Here is a 23738-nt window from a genome sequence, read left to right as displayed (position 1 = left end):
ATAATGAAATGTGGTAGCTATTTGGAAATGTTTGTGAATTTATTTCATGATGCCACAAATATGCAATATACTGCACAGAATTTTTTGAAATAAAATAATATCCAATACCCTCAAACTGAGGGTCAACTTCACAAGAACAGTAACACTATTGACAATTGTATTACATTGCACACAATAACACCAACAATGTTACAATGACACTTCATAACCATGTGCAAAATGTTACAACTATCAATAAATTCATAGCTCATTATCAACTTGGAAAAAAAAACTGGAACCACAAAATAATTGCATTGATGGTCATTTTTGTTTTTACTTTAGAGCTGGTATGCATTGAACATCACTGAATCCTAAGTATGTGCTATTGAGCCAAACAATAAAACAGCCCATAGAGCTCACAATAACACAATTTCCTAGTTTATTCCACTTCAATCTAATTCACGAAACTCTCACTAAATTCGATGGAAAAACTTTCCATAAGCTCGTGCTCTCACAATCTTCTTGTTCTTTTTCACACGCATGTGCTCACCACCTTATTTGGTAGTACTGCTCAACATCACAAAACTGTGAGGGGTAGGCTTGGTAAATCTCTCGTACACTATACATATTTACTCAAAGAGAACACAATGTTAAATTTCTGCTCTGGGGAGGCCCCCTGAGCAATGAGGCACAATTGGGAAGAACAAAAACTGTCTCCTTTAGAGGCAATATCCTCTGTGCGATCTAATGCTCTGTCTGCTGTCACTTTAAAGATGTCCCTGGGCAACATATGTTGCTATGGCAACAAGATGATGTCATAGCTCTTTTATGAGTTACTTCTCATTGGACAGTAAGAGTTAAAATATTGAGAATTATCCTCCTGTCTTTGAAAACATTACAGTTCTGTCTTGTACACAACTCCATTTGAATGCTCCGCAGTTGTTCTTTGCTCACTCTCATTGTTCTCAATGCTCTGTAGTGAAGAACATCTTGATAGTGTTGCTAATGAAGACTCTTCTGAGAATATACTTTCATCTATCTGCCATAATCTTTGGTCTGGTGGTAATTTGAGGGGAGAATTCTACAAAGAAAAGGCATTTAACCAAAAGCTTTAAATTGTAAATATATCTTATTAACCAAGCGCGAGGGCCGTACTGGGAGAATATCGGCCTGAGGTCTTGACAGTACGGACTGAACACAGCGAGGTCCATACAAAAAAGACTGAGGGCCGATATTCTTCCAGTACAGTCTCAAGCAAGCTTGGTTAATAAGAAATTTATTATACGACTGAAGTTCAAGGGGACACAAGTGTGGTATCATTCGGGACCATTTGGGACAGTGCCTGGTCCAATACTTAGAGAATATTGGACCGGCAATAGAGCATTTTGATTGGTTGATTTTAGTTATTGGCCCTCTGACTGCCCGAGTTATGTAATAAAGGGTAAATATTAAATGCAGTACTGAAGCTAACTACCTGAGACAATGATAAAATTCATGACAACTGGTCTTCAAGTTGTTCTGGGGTGGGCAAAAAATTGGTCGTAAAATTAAGGTTCCCTATTTAACATTCACATAAAACATTTTATCTCCCTGTTTGTTAATTAATGAATTTTTTTTACATAACTTACCCTTTCAGCTAACAGGTAACAGCTGTTGACGACTCTGGCCACAATTTTTATTATGTTCTTTGTTAAATGCATTACTCCCCACACCTACAGATGGAAAGGTTTTGATTTGTTTAAATCACTTCACACAAATATCTACACCATATAGTTAGAGCCACCCTACTGTACACAAACTTTAATAGCAGAGAGTCTTCTTATTTGAACCCTTTAATTTGCAGAAGTGATTAACATGTAACTTCTCCCTATAACATCCATACATTATTCAGCAAACAAGTAGTGAGAATACTCAAACTTATCATGTAGAAGTTGTTACCTTGATCAAATGCCAAAGCCTTGTGACTAAATTACAAGGAAATGTGTAGCAGCTAAAGAGATCTCTGTAGTTACAGGGTTAAAAGAGGAGAGATACTTTCCTGTAGAACATCAGTGTTCCCATCTCTCTCTCCCCCTCCCCCTACCCCCACTCTCCTCCTCCCCCCACTCTCCCCCCACTCTCCCCCCTTGAATGAGTCTGCACTTGGGCAAGGCAACACTGTCTCCCAACAATTGATACACCGACAGTGCAGCATGCTAAGTTACCATAAGAAATTGTATTTCCCAGGGGTGAAATGATAGGTCTGAGATCCCATAGGATGAAACCCATGAGATGATAAAACCCTTAGGGAGAAATTCTGAGAGCAAAAATCCCAGGAACGAAAGCAGTAAAAACATTGGGGTGGAATCCCACACTGGTAATCCCAGGGTTATACTCCCCAAGAACAGGTTAAGAAGTAAGTTGAAAATGTAACATACTTTGAGGATATTTCCATTAAAACTGCCGGTAAAGTAACAAATACCTTTCTACAGCAAGCGGCCTGCCCAATTGCCAGTGATCTGCTTGTGAACAAGAGTTGATGACAGTAGGCTGGAATTTTATCCACATATCTTAACAACTCTTTTTTGATTGGGCTCTCCTCTGCCTAGCGATCAATAGAAACAATGATGGGCAACTTAAGAAATAATATCTGCCATTTTTATTTAGGATGTCTTTGTTCACAATTGTTTAGATACCTTTGAGGCATATTTTCTTGCAACTCTGTAAAGTGCCTTGCCTGCATCTGCAAAATTCTGTGAAAACATAATATTAAAATTCATCACAAAAAATTAAACCTCTTTCCATTAGCAGTTTTCCTAATGGGTTTCATTCTCAAACATGGTGACCTTTGGAATTAATTTCCCTCACCCCCTCCCTAAATTTTTCAAAGAACATTTTTGCTGCAGTCTCTACCCACAAACTAACGTTTCCTAGACAGAAAACAAAATGCGAAGAAATTTATAAAAATACAAAGATTTTTTAACACAAAACCTAACTTGATTTCTCTTTTAAACAACAACAAAAAAAATCAATCCAAATTCACTTTTATCTGAGAGGTGTGGCAAACTGTATATAGGGGGCCATGAGATATGTCCTGCGTTGGAAGACTCCCAGACTACAAAGGAGCTTTATATAACTTGGAAAGCATTCCATTATACAAAACACGATGTCCAAGCAAATTAAATTTACTCACTTGAGATGCTTCAAATAGTTCCTCTGTGGTTTGAAGAGCTCCTTCTCCCCTAAAAATCAAAGAGATCTGTTGATTAGCACTAGCTCCCAGCTAAGAACTCATGCATCTCAGTTTCCTTATTACTTTCTGCTGGTTTGCAATTTTTCCCTTTGCCATGCATGTATAGTGTGGAAAAAAATCCTGTGGTCCACATTGTAAAAAGCTTGACCAGTTACAATGGTGTAATTACAGGCCTATCAGATTTTAGGCCCTCTGAGATGTTTCAGAAAAAAATTAATACACCAAGTTCCCTTGACTTCTTTAAACAGGCATGTATAGCAGATGGAAAGGAGAATTAATTGATAGATCAGATAGTGAAGAACATGGACTGGGTTTAAAGTAGTGACTGCATCTGGAACTTGAGAAAACACAAATGCAGAAACTAGAAATTGTGGCAAACCTATTTGTCTCAGTGTAACATATGAGACAAAACTGACTCGTACCTTGTAAAGAGATACATTTCACTGACCATCTCTGACATCTCTCGGGCTCTGATGACAATTTCATTATCGGTATCTTCAAAGTAGTGCAGCTCAAGTTGTGATGTCATCAGGTTTACATTTGTGATAAGCTTGCCAAGCTTCTCTTGTTCCTAAGTGAAAAAAAAAATTGAATTTCCCAATATTTCTGTACTTCTTTTTTTATTTGTTTTATTTTTGTTTTTCAAACTTGATAGTCATTAGCATTAGTATATCAAGGGTGCAGCTAAGGGAGGGGGGGGGAACAGATGGCTATTTTAGATGCACAAGTCCCCCATATATTCAAATTATTATTTAAAGGAGGCTGTCTTCCAATGAAGGGCTAACCGAATTATTTAGTATTTTACCCCCACTGACACAGCGCAACCGTATCTTACCCCCTTTGCTCAATAATAAAACAACTTTGCATCATCAAGACTGGATACTAGAAAGACACTTACTTATGAAGGGTAGAAAAGTATGTGAAGCCCCACGATGGATCCAGGGGGGAGGGTTCAGAGACTTTGGACCCTTGCCCTCCCCCCTTCCCCTAATCAGACCTGTAGAGTTTTTACTACTTGTCTGAACTACTCAATACAAACCATTTAAATTTACTTATCGTAAAATATTTCCTACATTTTGGTTTTATCAATTGAGTTGATATTGTAAATTGGCCACCATAAAGGGTTTCTAAAGCGGATATTTTGAGCATTGGTCCTTCACATTTGCTTTGGTGATGGGCTAATGCTAGAAATGTTAGCATTAGAAACTCTTTACTGAGCCCAATTTGTATTATAAACTCAGCTGATAAACCCTAATTATCTTTTTTATACCCTGCCTGATGCAGCACCACAGTTATTTTTAGCTTTAAGCCCCTTTACTGAAATTTTTCTTAGCCTATTTGGGCTTTAGTGTAAAACAAATCTGTGTCATCTGAATCAAAGTTTTCATCTCCCCTTTCAAAAACTCCTGGATTTGCTCTGAAGCCCCTATAGATGTAGGTATGATACAGAAAAGAGAACTTTGAATAGGCAGTCTTTCTCAAGAAAATTCCACATTAGCCTTCTCCAATATACTTTACCTGTGAATCAACCACTGCTTTCTCAGGTTCTTCATTTTCTTCGACTGAAGCACTGCTACTTCTTCTACTGGATGACTTTTGCTGTTGAATGTTACAGGATATTTTAAAATTAAATCTGGAAAAGCATGAACATGACATGCTGACAACTACAAATAGCAGTTGAACTATGAAAGTGTTTCAAAAATCAACAATCAAAGTCCATCTTACCAGCAGTTGCTCAACACGAGATTCACTTGTTTTCCTTAGCCCCTGTGTTTCGTCTTCTGATAAAACATCTAAATTAAAAGCAATGCTTTCCTTAACATAAAATCACATTACATGTCACAAGCTATTCTTCCACAACACAACTTTCCCAGTTATCCCTTCACATCCTTAAATCAGTGTGCATATTCTCCAAACATTTCTTAAGATGCTTCCAAGGAGAATTTGTTTGACAATCAAAAGCTTATTTTGTTGCTGATCATTCCCTTTATTCTCCTAACCTTAATATTTGATTCAGGGGTGATATTGTCAGGAGAAATTAGATGCTGGTCACCTTTGGGAGTAAAGGGAAGATTCTCCCACTGACAAACCTAATCAGGTTTCCATAATAAGACAATAAACCTTTTTTCCGATATAATTATAAGTTTCTTCATATAAGGAAAAAAATGGAGTTGTCAGTCTGTTACACGGGCATTGCAGAGGCCATGGGTTCAACTCCCATACAGGCCTGAATTCTTCAGGCTTTATTTTCACTACCACTTAGGTAGTGTTCGTTACTGTGAAGTTCACAGTCATATTCAGATTTGATAGTGATACAAACATTGCCATGTAACCTACTGAATGCCAGTTTTTATTCTTAAATGAAAATCATTTATGAATTGTGAAATTAAAGCTCAGATCAAATTCACTATTTTCGAATAACATTGTACCTACAGTAAAACAGTCTTCTATTGGTCTCTGAGTCAAGAAATGCAAAGGGGCAGGGGTGACCCAAAGAAGCAAGCAATGAAGTGGACATTACAAAGGCAGTAGGAAAAAGAGTTAAAATCCACCCCACCCCACTTGTCTCTTTCTTTCTCTTCTTGTGTGCCCCCCCTGATAAAAAGACAGGACATAACTAACAAATGCGCCAGATGCAATAAAAGGACATTAATTTTCCAAAACAATTAAATTTATTTTCATGTCAAATATCATTACTAGTATAATTATGTTAGCTTCCTAATAAGTTTATTATTAAAAGGAAATTATGGTAGGTCCACCAAAAATTATTTATAGGAGGACGACTACTTTTTATCCCTACCCAATATTTGAAAAATGCTATTCAAATAAAATTAAAACAAAGCACTAATTATTAGCACTCTCTGATGATTAATAACCCTTGCACTCCCAAGATCTAATTAGAAATTCTCCTTACTGTCTGTCATACAATTCTTATGATGTTAGTTCAGAGAATTTGGTATTGGATCAACTAATAATCCCCAGACTGATATTTTCCTAAATTCTCATCACTTGTCAGCTTGATAGTCTATTGATATTGTAAGGAGAAATTCTGTCTTGGTCACTCATGGGAGTTTAAGGTTTAAAGCATTACCAAAAAGAAGTTTATTTACTTGAAATTATTGTAGGTCTACCAAAAATTATTTAGAGGGGAATGATCACTTTTCATCTTCATCCAAAATTTGAAAAGTGCTATTCAAATAAAATTAAAACGAAAAACTAATGACTAGCACTATCTGATGGTTGAAGTGTTAAAAAATAATAAAAATAATAACAATAATATGCAGGTCATACATGAATCTTACTTAAAGCATTTCATAAACAAATTTCAGATGAAAATATGACACTTTCACAACTGCAACAATCTTGAGAAATTTATCATATAATGCATGCCTGCAATTTACATATTAATTAAAATGTACAGTTTAAAGAAATTTTGTTATTGAAACTATCAGCCTTTATGGTTGTGATTTTTGCCCCCCCGAAGATTAAAAATAAAAATAAAAAACCTCGCGTAGCGAAACAAAAATTCAAGAAAGCAGTCATATATTAGGGATGCATAGTATAGATCATAATGAAATTTGAAATTGCTGAATACCATACTTGCTGTTTTTCTTGTTGATAAAAGATAAAAAATTAGCAAAATTTAAAATTGAGCAACCATAGTCAATCGGGGATGAGGCATATCTACCTCCAACAAAACTCCCAAACTGGGTTGTGATCCTCTTCTTTTTTTCCTCCTTGCTTTCTTTCTTAGTAAAACATGAAATTGTAAGAAGAAACTACCATTTCATCTCTCATATGTCAAGGGTGGGTTGAGGTAGCCATGGAGGATAATATTGCATTATAAATACTACCTTGAATTTTATATGACATGAAAATGTCCTTTTTTGTACCTTGGGCTGGGAAAATGTGGCAATAAGAAAATGTAAAAACAAAAAAAACTAAACAAAAGCACCTGTCTATAAAGATATATCCAATTTTTTGAATAAAAAAAGTTTTAACCATGAAATAATATTGATATAAATTAACAATATTTATCAAAAATAGTTATTTTCTTCTTTTGTATTCAGTAACAAATAACTTTCGGTGAACAACAGTAATATAGCGTAAAAAGTCTACAAAACAGTTGTCCTTTTCAGCAGCTGTTAAAGAGTGGCATAAACAGCATTGTAGGAACTTCGTTTGTGGCGGCTGCCAGGACTTTCTGGAAAAATAAAATGATTTGATTAATGCCATAATCACTCATTATTAATTTTTTGAAATTATATCTATTATAAGAAAATTCATTACTTGACAAGGGAATTAGTTTTCACGTGCATTAAATATTGCACATGAAAACTAATATTGTATAAATCATGAAGTGATGAGTGCAATATCGGTTTTCAAGTGCAATTTAATGCTGAATTCACAAATCAAGTGATCGATTTTCCTTGAATCGCATAATTGAATAAAAACAAGAAAAAAAAAAAACAGCATTAACCATACTTGTTATGTATACGTAGATGTGAAACAATGTCACTTGCCTTGTTTTCAACTCATAATTCCAAACTAAATACCTTACTTTGTTAACAATTCAGAATGCAATATTTTATTCAATGATGCGATTCTAGAATAAATACTAAATAATCCATATAAATGATGACAATGGAGTGTCCCCTCAGTAGAAGGTCAATGCTATCTAATGTCCACCCAGATAGTGACTGTTTTTTAGAGTAATTTTTCACCGAGTGTTAAAAGTAATCAGGGATTGCTTTGTTTTAGCTTAACCCATTTTCTATAAAGGATGTATGTATATGTCCTATGTTTTGTCACCCAACAAATGAGGATATACACACGTCCACAAATAAAAAACATTACTGAGAGCCCGGTTGTTGGTGATGGCTCACATAAATTTTCCATGCTTGTTGAGAAAAAGTTCAGTATGGCTACCAGTTGGAGAGGGTGTCTAGCTGGTTGTGGTAGAGAAGGGATTAACTTCACTCCGTGATTGGTCCAAGACACTCACACCACCACCTCGACCAATCAGATGCCAAACTGAAATCAATCATGACTGTTGCTCACATTTTCCCACTCTTTAGGCACCTTGGTCAATTTACGTTGAGGTATCATGAGCTCTTCAAAAGGTTTTTTCTTTTCTTCTGATTGGTCACTGTAATCATTTTGGTTTTGGTTTTGGTTTTGGTTTTGCAACACTCAATTAAAAAGCCCTCAATGATACAACTAATAAATTTGTGTCCTCAAATTAAAATGTGGAACCCTGCTTCATACACATGTACCAACTGTGCACACTGTTTATGTAAGTGGTGTGAGAGACCGGGAATTTGTTGCCTATTCAAGAAGGATCTATGGTAGTCCATCAGAGCTAGTGTGTGACTTACTTCTAGTTTCAATAATTGCCGTAATGTTTTTCCGCAAGTTATGCAATGGACTGAAGGACCAAAATTGAAAGTGCCAAAATTCACCGCAAAGAGGAAAGTAAAATTTATTTAAGAACGAAAAAACCCTTTGCACTTAAAGGAGCAGACTACCCTAAAAAAGCTGCCCCTTTATATAAATACCCATCTAGGCAGCTTGATATTGTATTGATATTGAAAAGAGAAATTCTGTCTTGGTCACTTTTGGAAGTTAAAGGGTCATCTGTGAATAGTGATGAGAAGAAAGATATTCTTGAAGTAGGAATATTGGCATCCTCTGAGACCTAGGGGCTCAGTCGATTTCAAGTTAGGGCATGAAGAGCCCCAGGGGACATTGTCTTACAAGACTAGTTCCAAACGGTCGCAGTCGTTCTTCCATCTGATTGGTGCCAGAAAATCTTTGTGTTTTTCTGCCCAATCAGAGTGAAGTGTACTTTAGAGTCCTTTCGTGTGTTTTAACACGGACATATACTACTAGCTCTGTTGCTCCCTATGTTTGTTTGGACCGTGCGACGGAGATTTGCTTGAGGTGAAAAGTTTCAGTGTCGGCACACAATGTAAGAGAAATTGATCAGATTGTCAGCGAAGATCTTACCCGAAATTATACTGAATACTTTCGCAGGTATCACTAGAGAACGTGTTTTAAAGTTTGCGAGGTTTGTATACAACACGATGGTTGCAGTCATTGATATGTCGCTTGAAACGTCTAGATTTTTTGGATAATTTGCTGTGACTGAAACTTTGCCAATCCTGTGAAGTTATTTTGTCGCACGGGCCACGCAGGTATGTCGAGCAACTGGCGCTTTCGCCTACGTAGCTTTCTGCTTTCTGTGCGCGCTAAAATCTAATCTTAGTAGTAAAGTCGTCCACAATACGGCCAAGGTTGCAGAGAATGTTAAGTTCGTGGACGACATCCAGCAAGTGCTAAGAGAAAGCTTAGCTGTGTTTCTGGTTAGCTAATTAAAATCTGAACAAAAACTTATTAACAAGAACATCGTGGGAAGGAGAGATGTTCTCAGGAGGAGTCCGAAGGAGTTTGGAAAGAGTTTAATCTTTCAACTGCTGTCTAGTGTGTTGAAATTCTTGAGCTAGGAAGGCCACGGATTCTCTTCTAGTTCCTTGGTCATTGTCATTTCACCTCTTCTGTTGATTGTTGAAGACCAAGTTAAATACCTTTGATCATTGGGAATCGATCCGATGCTGTTTTCAGTGGGAAAAACAAAACCAAAGACCAAGAAATATTGGAAGGAAAGGGCGGGTTTGCTTTATTGCAAATGTCAGCTTACTAGTACAGGGTCATCTACCCACATCTAAAAAGCAAAAGTTTCCACGCTTAGCTTTTCTTTTTTTTCAAGCAAAGATGAGACTAGATTTTGGCACGCACAGAAAGTTGCGCAAGTACCAGTTGCTCGACATACCTGCGTGGCCCGTGCGACGAAATAACTTCACGGGATTGGCAAAGTTTCAGTCACAGCAAATTATGCAAAAAATCTAGAAAGATTTAAGCTTAAATCTCATTTAACATTTAAAGCAACATATCAATGACTGCAACCATTGTGTTGCATACAAACCTCGCAAACTTTAAAACACGTTCTCTAGTGATACCTGCGAAAGTATTCAGTATAATTTCCAGTAAGATTTTCGCTGACAATCTGATTGATTTCTCTTACATTGTGTGCCGACACTGAAACTTTTCACCCCAAGCAAATCTCTGTCGCACGGTCCAAACAAACATAGCGAGCAACTGAGCTAGTAGTATATGTCCGTGTTAAAACACACGAAAGGACTCTAAAGCACACTTCACTCTGATTGGGCAGAAAAACACCAAGATTTTCTGGCACTAATCAGATGGCAGAACGACTGCGACCGTTTGGAACTTGTCTTGTAAGACAATGTCCCCAGGGGCTCTTCACACCCTAACTTGAAATCGACCCACAGCCCCTGGGTCTCCGAGGATGGAATATTGGTTGATTTAATAGCAAATCTCAGAGCTGAAATTATGTAAAATGTAAGGAAGACAGTGAGGGGATTTGATATTTGAATCTAGGGAATGAAGGGGCCAATAGAGGGCCAATATGTTCTACCCCTGACTAACCAAGATACAACTCATTCTAAACAAACCACTTTTGGTTTACCACATTCCCAAGTATTGGAAGCTTGGATCAATTTCACTACCTGAGGAATTGCACACCCACCCCTCCCCTAACCCAACAACAGTCGACTGATAACATGTTTGGGATAATGATGGGTTAGGGGAGGGGTGGGTATGCAGTTGCTTAGATACTTACTTTGATCCAGAAGCTCAGTGAGAAGTGTGTGCAAAGTTAAAGATAAACACTGTTAGAAGTTCAAGAGGATATTATTTGTGGAAAAGATGTTTGTTGAAGACAGACCCTTTGTTATTTACATTACATTATTTACAATTAATTTTATTTTAATTGAAAAGATGTTAAGAATTACTGCAAATATTTTCACACAAGTTTAGACAAGAGCATTAGTTAATGGATAATTACTGAGGCATAGGGCATTATGAGAAATATTGTAGCCAGCTGAGGCCTATGGCCTCAGCTGGCTGCAATATTTCTCATAATGCCATGTGCCAAAGTAATTATATATAATTATTGATCCCCATGAAATCCTATTGTTGTGTCTGTGTTGGATCTTCGATTTTAGTCGCACCTATGTGTGATAATTGTGATGCTCATTGCTATTGTTCTTTGTTGTGATGAATATATCTTAGACTTGTGCTGAGGGTTGTTATTGTAGCTCGTTGTTCAAAACAGTTCTAATGATGGAATTAATTCGTGCAAGGTGTGTAACACTGCTAATTTGCATACTTTATAAGCCAGAGAATTCAGTCATTTTACTCAGTGCGAACCTGGGTTTAGAAAGAGGATGGATTCATCGGAAGACGAAGGATTATGATTATTTTCTACACAGAGCTCTACGAAGGCAGATATTTCAGCAGAAATCGAAGATAATGTAGTGTAACATTTGGACATTTCTGTCAGTGCTTTAATTCTTTGTCGACTTCTAAAGGCGGCGTTTCCATTTTCTTTTTTTAAATAGAGCAAAGATTTAGACCACCAATTACAGCTTCAGAATACAAGAAATTTGACAAAAGTTGGGTTTCAGACGCCAGCCGCCGGAAATGGGCGTGGGTTTTGAAAGTCTTTCAGGAGTGGAAGAAGCAATATTTTTAATAATTGTAACCTGCACACTGCAATATTTTTAATATTGCAGCTTGCACACTGCAATATTTTTGATATTGCAGCATGTTTATTTAGCACATTTAATTATATTACCCCTGATAATTTCCATGCTAACAAAAAGGACCGCCTCCATTTTCCTCATACAGTTGTTTTGTCATCTTAAAGACTACAATCGTTGATTTAATGCAGAGAGAGAACAATAGAATTTCATGGGGATCAGTAATTATTCAGAGGTTATGTTGCACGTTATAACAGATCAAGTTATATAGAACAAAGATGTGTTACACTGTACCGGGTGCAATTGAAGAAAATCAGTAAGACAATATATCCAGTATTAAAATATGACAAATGTACAGCCAGGAGGTTTAAGAACTCACCGTAGCTCCTCGTGCAAGCACCCGCCTCTAGTAAGCGCCCTTCCCCCATGGCGCAAATTCTTAGCCATTGACTGACCAAGAGGCCAAAATAATTTGAGTTGCAAATAATTTCACATGTTTGGAGAAATATAAGCATTTTTTATTATATCTCTCAGTTAGAGTGACCACTGTGATTGGTCAGTTCAGCACACCACATTTCACCGTAAATTGAAAAAGTTTGTTTCTCTGTCTGTACTGTAAGTTACAGGACATTGTTTAATTGCACTCAAACTTATGGCCCACATGCTTTGTGCTCAAGCCATAAATCCAAGCAGAAAAAAAATTGGTCCGTTACTTACAGTATGGACCTCAAACTCAGTTAGTGAGAGGTATGTATGGAGGGGGGGGGGAGGTTTATTTGTCCAAAAACCAAAAAAATTATGCCCAGCAATTTTTATCAGCCTGCCTAGAGGAGGGCGCTTACTGAAGGACTTACGGTGATGCCAATGAATTGCTTGGCTCCTTGTCCATCCTGTTCTTTAAAGTCTACTTCCCAAATTGATTTTTAACTGGATCAGGGATCAACATGTTTCACATTGAAGAAAAAAAAATTCAGCACATAGTGAACATTGGCCAGAATGTGTGTCATCTCAGTGAGAAAAGTCCTGAAAAAGGACTGGTTGGAAACCTCGGTTGTCAAACTGTTGACCTCAGCAGAAGTCATCATCAGAGTCATGAAAAAATGTTTTTTCAGACTGAGCCTTTCCTGGTAATCTTCTTTTGAAAAAATAGTTGCCAACATGTGATCCACAGTATCTGTTTGAAGATGGCATTCATGCCTTTTTGCATATTGATATTTAATATTATAGTAATCTTAATGATCTTTAATTCAATCAAAATCAATTTTCAGTTGACAGAAAAAGAAGCCCTTCAGACCTGACCTCACAAACCTCAAATGAGTGGCAAATATCCTATTAAAAATATAAGATACCAAGGAGAAATTCTTATATGGCAGTTGTGATTTTTAGAGCCAGCAATCAAACCTGTCAGTGGATCAGTAAGGGTGAGGTATTTAGTAGTTACAATTAGGGCAAGGCAAATTTTGAGGAGTATTAAATAAGACATTTTTAACACCATCATTGAGTTTTTAGCTTTTTTAATCAAAATCAAAGAAATTTAGTTTGATTGCAGAAGTCTCCAAGAGCAGATACCAAACATGTAACAGCAGGTGTAACGTCACCATGATTTATGTTCAAATCACTATTATAACAAATTACTGTTTAGATTTATCCACTGAAAGACTAGATTTATAAATGTGAGAAAGTGCTTAAATCAAATCAAGTGTAAAAAGATTTACAGGTTAAGACTGAAAAGAGCAATATTTTTTATCAAAGTAGTAAATTCTGCCTTTCTGTATAATAAGTATAACATGGATGACCTAACTTAACTCGCATCCAAAAATCTCTTATGAATGTTCTAACTGGTTAAAAACCTAGGGCTAATTGCATCTGTAAACTTGTAATTATTTAATTTAAGCAATAAACTACCCTCTTTGTCAGTTAACCAACATCATAACCCATTTGGCATGTTTAGACATTGTGAGAAAAGTTTGTAAATCGCGAGTGAAGTTATTACACTTAGTAAATTGGTAGGAAGAACAGTTTCTCAGGGGCTTCATTAATGTTTTCTGCAGGAGGGCAACTGGTTTTCACAGGCGGGCAAAACTCTTTGAACTGAACTTCTTTATAAGAAAAACTTTCCTCCACACTGTCAAATCAGGTGGGCAAAGCCGTCCTCACAACTGGTCAATTTGCCCGGTGCCTGGCCCTTAATGAAACCCCTGGTTTCTCAAATTATTCAAGGGCCCCTATTTCTCATTAAATGCTATTACTGATATTTCCAAAGTTATAACTTCTTAAAAGGAGAAAAAAAACTTACTTTAGTAACAACTGAACAAAAATCATGGAGTTAAAGACCTACAAACTTTATCAAAACATAGTTTACCTAACTGCATGGTTAAGTGAATTTACAAGAAATGGTAACTCTAGACATTGAGAGACAATATTTGGAGGCTCACAGAATTATCTGAGATTAAAAAATCATCAAGCCAATTTTGAGCAACAATTCTTTAAGGATACAATCTATTTATGGTGATAAAAGTGTCAAAATATCTTCTACTACAAAATACTTGAAAATTTTAGGAAATTTTACAATATTTAACAACATTTTCACATCCTCTACAAACTGTAATTTTCTTGCATATAAATTTAAAAAATTTTTACTGTGTTTTTTTTTATCTTAGGTGTTATTTCAAAATGATGACATTTAAACAGATGTTTCCATCCTAAAAGACCACCCTGTTTAGAATTAATAATAGAAAAAATCATGTGTTAAACAACAGTAACTTTTTAGTTGATTCCACCATAAAATTCAATTATAACAATGTCCATTTAAGCAAAGAGTTAACTAGAGTGTTTCAGGTTTTCATTTATTAATAAATATATGGCTCTAAATTAAAAATGATTTTATTTGTTGGCAATAACTGTAACTGTTAATGATTCAATAAATTCAACAAACGTCACAAAAAAGTCTTACTTTATTAGTCATCTCCCATTCTCCCAATTTCCCTCCCATTCCTGTACATTTGACTCCCTTCCTCTCCCCCTTCAGTGGGAACATTTCCAGTTATTAACTAACAAAAGGTTTCTATCTTTAAGTTTCTGCTTCATGCCTTTTCTTCTCTCGTCTCCTCACCCCTCCCATCTCCTGTTCCTTTATGCTCCTGTCCCCCTCCTCCCATCCTTTAAACCCTTCCTTTGCTGATTTGGTTGTCACCATAGCATGCAGCTCTAAAAAATTGCATTTCATCAACTAGTATCCTTTCATCAACACCATCTGTGTGTTTTTCTGCAGTTCACTTACTTTTACTTGGGTCTCCACCTGCTGTAATGAGTCTCAGTACTTTGCCAAGTTCTTCAACTTGTGCTTCCCAAACATCAACAAAGACTTCCATATTCTCCTGTGCAATCTTGCTGACAGGATGAGCAGCTAAAGTTCTTGCAGCATGTATAACCTAACAAGAGAGAATATGCTCCAAAATTAATAATAATAACAATAATCAATAGTAATCTTTATTTAATGTGGAGAAACACTTAGCTGAAGGCTAGTTTACAGGTTTTCCACCAAACAACTGAAACAAATAATTCAAATTGAAAATAACATTATTAAGAATCCCATCTGGGATTCAAACCAGTTGGCTATTTACAAGCATGGCCAAGGATTTGAACTCGGAGCTACGGTGAAACAAATCCAGGTAGTGGTCAGGGCGGGACTCGAATCCAGGAGTGGCGGATTGCAAGTCTGACACGCTGAGCACTCAGCTACACTGCCTTCTCGAAAAGGGGAAAGGTTCTAAGACTGGTTCATTACCAACTTGTGTTCATAGCATGGAATTAAAATAACTGGAATTACATAAGGGTTGAGTTTGTAAAATGTAGTCTATGTGAAAGACCACATGAAATTCAAAGAACAGCGAGAATTTATTTGCAACTTATTATTATTAGTAACTTAAAGCATTGCTACTTTTATAAGATGAGATGTTACTACATCACTATCAACCTTCCAGCACTTTCTCAAGCTTCCCTAACAATAAACTTATGCCCATTTGTTTGAGTGGCACGCAGTACTGTTAGAGTCTGACACCTTGCCTTACAACTTGAAACAATGTCACAGCTGGGGCATGCACCTTTAAACCTGGTGTTCAATGTAGTAACTATTAAACTAATGTATCTTCTAATTATTGAGTCAATGCTGGATAAACATTCTTACCTGAGGACAAAGCGTATCAATATTTTCTTCTACTTTTTTTGCTGTAATGGCCATGGGTTTATTGGATGCCATATTTCTTGTAACCCTAGATACCTTAAACCAGATTGAAAAAAAAAAAAAAATCACAATTTGCATGAAACTTTTAGTGCATTGTAATCTCAACAACAAGCACCAAGGAACAAGAAGACCAAAAATTGCTTGACCATGGTGGGGTGAGGGCATTTTTTAAGAGTTCTAAATAGGAAATGTGAGAAAAGAAAAATGGTTTTTAATGAGAGGAAAATATTACTGGGCTATTAGGGGTGAGACTAAGGGTGACCTTGTTAAGATACAAATGTGGCTGTCTTTATAATGTACACAACTTAGTTATCATGCTAACTAGATACTGGTCTGTATCAACCTCACTCCAAACCAAAGGCTTAGCAAGTAAGCACACCACTGTAAAATGGTCTATTCTGCATAGAAGCTAAGAGTGTTCTCTAAACTCCAACACCAGTTTTACACCCTGCACTTTATGAATAACTTTACAGAGACAGAATTTTTTTGCTCACCTCTTGTAATCGTTTTGCATCTTGTGTGAACACATTGGCTAGACTCTCCAGCTGAGCTGAACTGCCAGATGCAGCTGCATTCCTCAAGGCAGGTAAAGACTTCTTGTGACCTAAATGTGAAAAAGTCTCAAACACTTGATCTGTAGCTACTTGATGGACCTGTTGGGATCAAAGAATGTCTGCAATTAATATACACTTCTCTCTCTGATCATTCCCTTTCAGAGAACTCCTCACTCAGGTGACAAACTTTTCTCTACTTTACATGTGAAGATTGTTGCATATATATCAAGGCTGTGCTCTATGAAAAATTGAAGGGAGCCCAGAGCTCTGAAACTGTGAAATCCAGGGCACCCAGCATATGCTTTTTAAGAAAAAAAACTAAGATTCCTGAGTCACCTCAGAGCAAAAGTAAGGTACCAGGGGTTACCAGGCACTGCTAGACCACAGCTCTGCATATACAGCATTGCTTAAATCTTAGTTAAAATCACTTAAAAAAGTTAATCCTTTTATTCCAGAATACATTGAGGAAAGAAGCTTAAGTTAATTTTGAGCATACAAAACAATGATGATAAAAAGACTTCAAGTAAGTCTGATTTTTTCTTGTTTGTTTAAGGAGAAGTAGCATTACAAAGGAGAAAAATTCAATCAACTGGAAACCATTTTGACCTCAAATACTTACCACTTTCTTATTCTAATTTCAAAACATGACACTATCAACATTACTGATGCTAGTCATATGAACTTCATTATGGGCCTTGCTCACCAGTGTCTCTGTGTTCGGTGGTAGTGCATTGGACTGCGGAATCCAAAGGTCTGAGGTTTGATTCCTCACGAGGATGCAGATTTTTTTCTATGTCCCATGATCATGACAAGATTAAAAACGTCTTTCTCTGATAGTCCATTTTACAGTTGTGTGCTTGGTTGCCAAGCCTTTGAATGGGAGTGAGGCTAGGGATGACCTTGTTGTGATACAAACCTTGCTTCCTTTCAAATGTAAATCACTTTGTTATCATGCTAACTAGATACAGGTCTCTATCACAACAATAAAGTCACCTTCAGCCTCACTCTGAATCAAAGGCTTGGTAACTAAGTAAACAACTGTAAATAACCTATTCATATCCAGTCTGGTCCTTTTAATTTTGCAGATATTGCAGATGTAATATTAAATTGCAGAAGTCATACCTCGTGTCTAAGATCTTTTGAGGTTTTGCAAATCCTCTGCAATGCCATATCTAATGTGTCGATACTGGTTGCATCTTCATTCTGGAGAAGTACAAGATGCGATTGGAATGCAAGTCTTTTCACAATTTCAATACATTATTCAGCCAACAGCAGATGAGAAAAAAACAACTATTATGTTTAGTGAAACAATGACAATACATCAAATTCTCCCCTCTAATTTACAAATAAAAGTTTACCTATAGGAGCTATAGAGGAGAATGTCAAAGGAGATCCAAAGAGTTCATGGGTTTTAAGTCTAAACTGTGGATATAAGTTAAAAGTTACCTTGTTGTTCTTCTGTCTTTCTAAAATGTCTTTCATGATGTCCTGTGCATTTTCACATAGGGCTAAAATTTTTTCTCTCTTTTCCTTCCTCATATGTGGAGAATCCATAACAGACTGCACGTCATCAAGGATATTGGCAAATGCTTTTTGAAATTTTATCTTGGATTCACTGTCATCTGGTGAGCTTTGTTTGTATGCCTCTAGGCAGGCCTGATCATAAAGAAAGATCAGAAAATCAAACAAAAATCTATGCTAGGATCTGCAGTGTTTTCCTTTCCAGGCAGTAACTGCCAGGGCTTGACATTAATGGTAGCCCACTAGCCACAGACTAGTAGAAATTCAGTTTTGGCTAGTGGTTTTTTATTTCCATGAGCCAGTTTGGCTAGAAAACAAACTGAAATTGTTATAACATCTATGTTGTCACTAACAACTTGGCTTGTAAGTTGAAAAGTTAGTGTTGAGCCCCGACTGCCTGTAGCACATTTACCTCTTATTACCTCCTAAAATCACTTGGAATTCTTGAAAATTTAATCCATAAAAGGATTGCTTTGCCAATTTGTAAATTTATTTTCACCTGTCATGCTTAAAATAAGGGAGAACAATAGATCTTGACCCCCTTAGTAATAGTAACTAAACAACAGAAAACTCCTAGCCAAGTTTGGTGATGTACTGGGTTTTCAAAAGACAAGCATACTGCATTCTGCCAGAATCAACAATATTGAAGATTATCCCATGCCTAAAGAACTCACTTCAAAATGTACTAAATCCATCGCCAAACATCCCTTTTCTGTGTCTTCCTCCTTATGCTCATCTTGGACCACTGACGTGATTGTTGCCATGGCTTCTCTCATCTTCTTAAAAACACCTTCTCTGTTCCCTTTGGCAGACCTGGAGTCTGGATGTCTCAAACATGTCTAATTATGATAGAAACAAAACTATGAATATAAATTCTAATTAAGCTTTTACTAATAATCAATTTTATATCAACAGAACACTCCTTGACAAAGCCACATGTGGCAAAAGGTGTATGATGTTTAAGTGTTTACCTTTGATGTTGTCAACAACATCATTGTGGACTTCTCCAAAATAGACCGGGCAGCTCCCATTTCAGCTTTCAAAGTATCATCTTTTAAATCCTGGGTTTTCAATTAGAAAAAAAGTAACTAAATATCAAATGCAGAAGGCTGGTCATTGTTTAAATAGATAACAGTTGTCCCTTTAGCTTTCCATAAAAGGATGCCATGAGGTTATTTTTTATAGGATTACAAACAAAAGAAAACTTCCATAAAAAAGATGGGCCCAGAATGATTTCAAGACTCATTGACTTCATGCAAACTTGAGGTCACTGAGAAGAAGTAATCATGAGCAGGAAGTGTTCTCTAACAGGAAGTGCTCACAGACAGGAAGTAATAATTGAAACACAGTGATAACCAACAGGAAGTGTTTGCTTAGGAGGGGCATTCATTCAAGGAGGGGCTTAGTGGATCATTACAAGCAGGAAATAACATAGCCATTTGTCATCAACATTTTTCTTAAGGCCACTTTGAATTTGCTTTTGTTGAGCTTACATCATTTTCTTCATTCATTTGGGTCAGTCGTTTTTCTTTTTTGTTTTCATGCATTTTAGTTTCAGTTTAGAAGTTCAGTCTTGCGAATAAAATAATTTCATCAAACCCACTATACCTAGGCCTCTTTCTTATGGTGAGGTTTCCTCAGATTTCCCTGAAATCCTTCGGTCAAGGAACCGTGACCTGAAAACTACCCACAATGCCTTTCAGGATGGTCCAAGCACCTTTGTAAATATACCAAGACTTTTTTTAAACTTACATTTTGTCTGTCACCTGACAAGTGGGCAAGTTCAACCATATCTGATCCAAACTGACTAAATGCCTGCACAAAATCTGTAAATGTGTTCACAGTTTCCAGCTGCTTTAACCTATCATCAACCTGAAAATTGAACATCAAGCTCCCCTCAATTTTCAAGTTTACTGTCACACAATAATTCTCTTGTCTAGTTCACAAATGGATTCCATGTCACTTTATAACATAACCAAAGTAAAGCGCACACTCTGATTGGTCAATTTAGCATCCACCATTTGCCCATGGGTGTGCACTGCTGACATGAGTAAATGCAAAGACTACTTTTCTGCACACACTTGTTTTTTCTGGTCAAGTAAGTCTGTGAAGTGAAAGAAAACTCTTGCTACAATAATGTATCAATGTTATCTTATGAAACAAACGGTAAATGCCTCAGTGTATACTATTGAGTTATGGATGCACTTGGGAGGTTTGTTAAGCATTCAAGAACCTAGAGTTACTCTTGGCTATCACCTTAGGCGACTCATACACTTCTTCTGTGCTTAGCAACCTCCCACATGCATCCATAACTCAGTGGTGTATACTATAGTGTTTAAGTATGTCTGTTCAATAAAAAATCACAGATGACCTCCAAACGTGGTTAGAACAAAAACGTAGCACACAAGGCAGAGCCAAGTGTGTCACTAATGTTCTTATTACATTTTATCCCCTTACATTCTAACATCAGTATGCATATTCTCCAAACTGTTCTCTATATATTCCCTAAAGTGCTGACAAAGAGAATTTGTTCGATAATCTAGAGCTTTTTAACTTGGTGATCTTTTCCGTTATTCTTGTGACCTTAATGTGTGATTCAGGGATCATCTTGTAAGGAGAAATTAGAGATTAGTCACTCTTAAGGAACAAAGAGTTCACATGTTCCATGATCTACTTCTGTGGTACTTGTGTTATAAAAAAGGAAAATGTTGTTAATGGTGATTTCATGTATGTCTCTCTACTCTATAGATCATAAGCAAGAGCTAATCAAAATGCTTGTAAAATTCTCTCTTACCCTTTAAAATATTCTGATATCATATCAATGTTGTTGTGCTGGTGAACTCACAAATAGAGTTGGTCACAAAATTACTTTTGGCCACAGTATGTAAATAAGTGTAAATGAAAACTTCAACTCTCAAACCAAGTGATAGAACCAAAAAGAGGAAACTCTAAGAATTGATCAATTATTTTGCAGCTCTTCAGTTAAGAAGAAATATCATCTACAGGTAATGGTACAAAATCTTGAATTGTTTGAGCATTACTCTGCCTAATTATACATGAACAAATCTGACACTTTCCCACGGAAACGGTTCATTTCGATTTTCACTAATGCAGGATGCCTTTATAACTATGCGAACCGTTAATCAACAAGATCACTAACAAAACCATGGAGAGCTGGTAGAAAAATAATCAGAGGAACAAGATGGCAATTATTCATAAAAATGAAACCACGCAATTTTCATTGACACGGTGGAGTGAAACTGATATACTGGGTAATTTAAATCAACACAACGAAGCCATTTGTAAGGTCACTCCACAAAATGAAGTGTGCAATAAATTTTAACTCTTCCGTCGTAAATGACTACAATAAAACCTAAGATCATATGTTAAACAAAAAACGATATCAACAAACTTAAAGAAAAGACCTGTTTCACAGGGTGACCCTACAAAGCGGATGAACTAAAACAACGTAAACAAACTTTGCAGGTTTCAAAACTTACTTGTCTTTTGTTTACAAACAGTTGATTGGGTTATTTTGTAGGAAAACTATACACTTCTTTCGGGGTTCTAACGCGTTTGAATTACACAGTTATTCCAACATAGAGATTAGATATTAACTGAGATATCGTCTATTTTAGAAGAACGATAAATTTAAGTAGTGTTGAGTTTCGATAGAGGCACGAGGAAATTATGTAAGAAATGTTAATAGGTGCAATTGGGAGAATGGGTGAGTAAACAATAGTTCTGTAATCAATCTACGAATACTTTTACGACCGCTTTTGCGTTCCGATCATTCATACCAAAAAATACCGAACAATTGCAACTTTTCGACTTACAGCAGGTTTCTCGCATGCAATATTAATTCACAGACAATGCAAAAAATTTACAAAAAACATATCATAACTATCCATTTTCACCTCAAGAAAATGAGGCTAATTCTGTTTGCCACCATACAAGTGACCTCGCTGCTAAAAGATTCTCAAATAGACAAAAAAATGTGTAATTGAATAACCGAAAATCGTTTAAAAGAAAGTGGCGGAGAGCATTCATTTTCGCAATAAATTTTCGGTGAGACATTTATTTAAAATAATATCATGCAAAAACCTTCCGAGTTCGCCTCTAATTGGAGAAATCAACTGTTATTTCTTAAGTTCTTATTGTTTGCGCACTTCTGAAAGGAGAACTAAGAAACAGAATAAACAAAGTTGGAACAAATGATCTTCAATTAATCGCTTCAACCTTACGCCGAGACAGCTAGACAAAACTAACACAAAGCTGACTTCCCAAACACAAATATTTCCCAATCCGTACCTTTTTAACTGCTGCTAGAAGTCTCTTCACAACAACAGAATCTGCAATTATTAGAACTCTTGTTACAGCGGACAATAATGATCGTGCTGCACGAACCATGTTAGTCTTGTCTGTGCCGTTCGGTACACCATCGCCGTTAATAGAATCGCCCGTAAAACTTGTCAGAGTAAAAATTGTTTGTCCGGATTTTTTGGCTTCTTCACACGCCATACGCATTTCTTCTGCAACGTCTTCATTTTCTGATGCGATCTGTTCCCCAACACTAACAAAGCGTTCGACAGCAAGTGCTACAACTTTTCCAATCTCATGAATTGCTTTCAAAGCTCTCTCAGATCGCCGTCCATGGTCTTTGTGGTTTACAAGCGTCGTTATCTGTGAATTTTAGAACACAAACACAACTCTGTAAGTGACAAGTCGAGCATGAAAGTCAGAAGAGTTACTTTACGTTGAGATCAGAATAAACAACCGCACAGATCAAACACATGTAGAATTTTTGTCGTTTACAAAAAGCTTGTGTCCCAGCTGAAACACCGCTGTTGTCGTCATGGATGAAAAAGCGCCGAGAAAAATTATTACCTGAGTTACAAGAGGCACCAGAGTTTGCTCCACAGATTTGCTACGAATTTCTAAGTTTTTAGAATCCCACTTGGCCATCGTACTTTGAAACGTTTAGCGGCAAAAGCCCCGAAGGCTCTATAAGCTTAGTACTAACTCAACCTACCGCCATATCGAACTTCCGATCAACTGTGATCACACACAAGGTTCTGCTCTACGTACCTGTCAATCAATAATTCATGCTTGACTGCCCTAAGTCACCGCTTACGGAGACCTTGCATAATTTGGCGCCAATGTTCCCGTAACATAACATTCAGTAGAACTAATCTAAAACCCAAAACGCAAAATAAATAATACGTCTAAATCTTTGAATTTTTATGACATTTTTTGTCGGCTTCCACAAAATATTCGTGCCGACTTCCGGCTTGAAGAAGAGGGTGGGACTGAAATAAAAACGAGTTGAAAATATTCTTTAGATTTTAGATTATTTCAGTGGAAACAAGTTGAGTCACGCCCGTAACAGAAAAACACGATATTAATTTCTCTGATCTTCGCCGAGGATGATGGTTATGCCAGTGTTTTTGTACCTTCATTGTACTTTCAAATTAAGGACTGAATTGACTTTCGTCTACCAATTTAATCGAGATAAGAAAATTTGATATCTAGATCAACGTTAAAATCAAAATTGAAAACTAGCTTTTTCATTTTCAATATTGGCC

General features: G+C 36.5%; 1 protein-coding gene across 1 annotated transcript; it reads right to left on the bottom strand.

The window, feature by feature from the left end:
• Window positions 1-18: 18 nt before the first annotated feature.
• LOC111335823 (alpha-catulin) lies at window positions 19-23221 on the bottom strand. Its single transcript, XM_088744838.1, has 18 exons — window positions 23041-23221; window positions 22465-22836; window positions 19906-20025; window positions 19125-19214; window positions 18828-18992; window positions 18079-18288; window positions 17755-17835; window positions 16573-16731; window positions 16022-16114; window positions 15116-15266; window positions 4937-5004; window positions 4730-4810; window positions 3634-3782; window positions 3152-3200; window positions 2655-2711; window positions 2441-2563; window positions 1608-1691; window positions 19-1060 (listed from the first exon to the last, which is right to left on the bottom strand). The coding sequence occupies exons 1-18, from the start codon at window positions 23116-23118 to the stop codon at window positions 875-877; spliced, it is 2316 nt and encodes a 771-aa protein (XP_088600964.1). The 5' UTR covers window positions 23119-23221; the 3' UTR covers window positions 19-874.
• Window positions 23222-23738: the final 517 nt, after the last annotated feature.

This window comes from Stylophora pistillata, chromosome 14 (assembly GCF_964205215.1).
Source record: "Stylophora pistillata chromosome 14, jaStyPist1.2, whole genome shotgun sequence".
In the NCBI taxonomy this organism is placed as follows: domain Eukaryota; kingdom Metazoa; phylum Cnidaria; class Anthozoa; order Scleractinia; family Pocilloporidae; genus Stylophora; species Stylophora pistillata.
The sequence above is the reverse complement of the archived record's forward strand: the minus strand, read 5'-3'. Positions and strand labels throughout refer to the sequence as shown.

Excerpts from the sequence above, each read along its gene's own strand:
- LOC111335823 (XM_088744838.1), bottom strand. The coding sequence starts at position 23,118 with ATGGCCAAGTGGGATTCTAAAAACTTAGAAATTCGTAGCAAATCTGTG. Across the intron at positions 22,837-23,040 it reads TGGTGCCTCTTGTAACTCAG|ATAACGACGCTTGTAAACCA; the intron begins GTAATAATTTTT and ends TAAAATTCACAG. Across the intron at positions 3,783-4,729 it reads AAGCAGTGGTTGATTCACAG|GAACAAGAGAAGCTTGGCAA; the intron begins GTAAAGTATATT and ends TTTTTCACTTAG.